A 2,764-nucleotide genomic window follows, 5' to 3' on the forward strand; every position below is an offset into this window, starting at 1 on the left:
AAAAATCGCCTTTTTATTGTTTTTCACTTACCCGCCTGTAGACCTCTCGACAGATTCTTCATTTAATCTGATTGTATATGCCCTTAAAGTTCATTATATCTTTTTCTCAACACCGCTACGACATACGTAAAACTACGCTAAACTATATACGCAGGAGCGACGGGTGATTGTTTTGTTTCGAACGCTACATAGTTATACACGCATCATCTCAGGAGTTTAGACTTGCTACTGTGGCAAATAAAGAAGACAAAATAAAATACAACGAAATAAAATTGATTAGATGCCAAAGCCATGAGAGACATGCATGGGAACTTAAAATATCTGCTATGTTAGAGATAGCGATACAATTTATGACATGTATGTGACATAGGATTACTGGAGTCAATTATTTTTCCACACAACATGCAACTTGCACAAGGGGATCTACGTACCCCAAGCTTTACTTGGAGAAAAGGCTAGAAAACAGTAAAAAAAAAAGGCCCAAGAACATACTCCGTCGTCGTCATAGTAAGGGTAGTAGCATAAGTGTGGTTCTACTTATGTTCTTTGGAATCTAAATGAAAACTACGCAGATCCCACGTAAACAACCTGATCAAGCGACCGATCTGAATCAGCTACCTAGCCGATCGATTAATCAGCCACCGACGTCGTACTGCAGGATCTGTGTAGTTTTCTTTAGGAGACAGCGCTGTAATCACACTCCTCGCTTGAAGGGATTAGCTTGAGCTTGATCGATTGGACACACTAGAGCTAGAAGGGGTAATCCATGGGGGCGGCATCGAGCAAGCTGGCGCTCTGGACAGCATGGTGCAAGTGGCTGTCGTCGTCGAACAGCCACGACTCGATCGCCGACAGCGGCATCTGCTGATGGGACGTCGGCACGCCCGGCTTCGCCTCGTATTCGAAGACCGGCCCACCACAAGCGGGCGCCGGCGCGGCCGATGCGACGGCGGCGCCACCGTACGACACCTCCGACGCGTCCGAGGATCCCGTGGACGCGCTCTCGGCACCGCCGGGGGTGCCCGGGGTCCCGCCGCCGCGGACCTTCCGGCCAGCCCACCCGTCCAGCATCCGCGAGATGTTCTCCGCGGTGAGAACGTACGGCCCCGCGGCGGCGGCGGCGAAGGCCGCTGGCGCCAAAGGGGAGGACTGCGACGCGCCCGACGAGCTCGAAGCCGGGCTGTCACCGCCGCCCGTGCCCGCGCCAGCGGCCGGCGCGTCGGCGGCGGCGTCGCGCTGCAGCTGCGGCTTGAGGTCGTCGAGCGGGGTGAGGGCCTCGCGAAGCGCGCGGCGCGCCAGGTTGATGTCCGTCTGCAGCCTCCTCTCCCACTGGCCCTTGGACGACGACGGCGGCCTGTGCGCCGGCGGCTTGGCCGCCCCGTCGCCGCCGCTCTGCAGCTTGCGCTTGAGGTGCGTGTTCCAGTAGTTCTTGATGTCGTTGTCCGTCCGCTCCGGCAGGTACGACGCGATGGCCGCCCACCTACGCCGCACCACGCGAAGCCATGAGCCACACACCCACATCGGCCATCACATCCCATCCCATCCCACACTAGGTAGCTACTCCGATCGCCAGCTGTAACACCGTGTGCCCAATAAATCCGCGCCCGCCGTACGTACCTGTTGCCGAGGAGGGCCTGGAGGTGCACGATGAGCTTCTCCTCCTGCTCGGTGAAGTTGCCGCGCTTGATGCCCGGCCGGAGGTAGTTGGTCCACCGCAGACGGCAGCTCTTGCTGCACCGCATCAGCCCTGCGCGAAAAATCCTCCACCGATCAGCTCTTGCTCTTTACGGAGTAGTTCAAAAAAAGAAAAAAGAAAAACTATACTGATACTGATAGTGGAAAGCGTGATGGAAATAAGCATGCAGTAAAGCACATACCGGTTCTGGCCGGGACGGCGCGCCAGTTGCCGGGGCCGTGCTCCTGGATGTAGGAGACGAGGACGAGGTCCTCCTCCGGCGTCCATGGCCCCTTCTTGACGCCCTCCTTGTCGCAGCACGGCGGCCTCACCATGGTGTGTCCGTGTTGATCAACGACGAACCTCTTTCTCCGTGAGCAAAACAGCTGGCCTTCACCTTCCTTTCCCCTCAGCTTGCAGGTTATCGCTTGCGGATTGCTCGTGTACTCGTGCGGTGACGCGGGTGAACTGCGGCTGAGGTTGGTGGTGGTGGTGGTGGGGAGATATGGGCGAAAAAACACACACAAAAAGGCTACAGACGCTAGGCACCGGCGCCGTACGAGAACAAGAGCAGAATCGTCAGGTCACCAGAGCTCTTGCTCTGACGATCCGTGTCTTGTTGCGAGCAAGCAACCGAGGTTGAAGAAGCCAGCGCGCGCGTGTTGGTGGAGCGTGGCGGCTTGAGGTTGAGGACAGGGGTCCAAGGTGGGGGGGTGAGGCGTTGGCGTAGGCGTGTATATATAACGGTGGCGGCAAGAGCCCCAAACCGCGGCGCTGACCTTTTGTGCTGTGCTCTCTCTCTCTGTGTGTGTGGGCTATGGCTGCTAACCCGTCGCCGGCCACGGCCAGGATGCCGAGACAGCTGGGCTAGCAAAGGCAGCTAAGCTAGCTATAGCCCGCCTATAGTAGTTCACTTGATGAGTCAAATGGAGAGAGAGATGATGATGATGATGAGTACTCGTACTACTACTCCAGTAGCTAGCGTGCATTTACTCTCAGCTCGTGGCAAAGTCAGCCTGGTGGTGGGGCGGTACAGCACTGCACAGTACAGTGAGCACAGTGTCATTGGCCGGGCGCGGGCCTTTGCCG

General features: G+C 57.0%; 1 protein-coding gene across 2 annotated transcripts; it reads right to left on the reverse strand.

The window, feature by feature from the left end:
* Positions 1–276: 276 nt before the first annotated feature.
* On the reverse strand, positions 277–2,546 carry LOC100281063 (uncharacterized). 2 transcript variants are annotated; one of them, NM_001371855.1, is made up of 3 exons: positions 1,878–2,371; positions 1,618–1,747; positions 377–1,480 (listed from the first exon to the last, which is right to left on the reverse strand). In NM_001371855.1, the coding sequence occupies exons 1-3, from the start codon at positions 2,008–2,010 to the stop codon at positions 751–753; spliced, it is 993 nt and encodes a 330-aa protein (NP_001358784.1). In that variant the 5' UTR covers positions 2,011–2,371; the 3' UTR covers positions 377–750. The 2 variants fall into 2 exon arrangements, with proteins under 2 accessions (XP_035816462.1, NP_001358784.1); XM_035960569.1 differs by having other exon boundaries at positions 277–1,747; positions 1,878–2,546.
* Between the last annotated feature and the right edge of the window lie 218 nt (positions 2,547–2,764).

This window comes from Zea mays, chromosome 7 (genome assembly GCF_902167145.1).
Source record: "Zea mays cultivar B73 chromosome 7, Zm-B73-REFERENCE-NAM-5.0, whole genome shotgun sequence".
In the NCBI taxonomy this organism is placed as follows: domain Eukaryota; kingdom Viridiplantae; phylum Streptophyta; class Magnoliopsida; order Poales; family Poaceae; genus Zea; species Zea mays.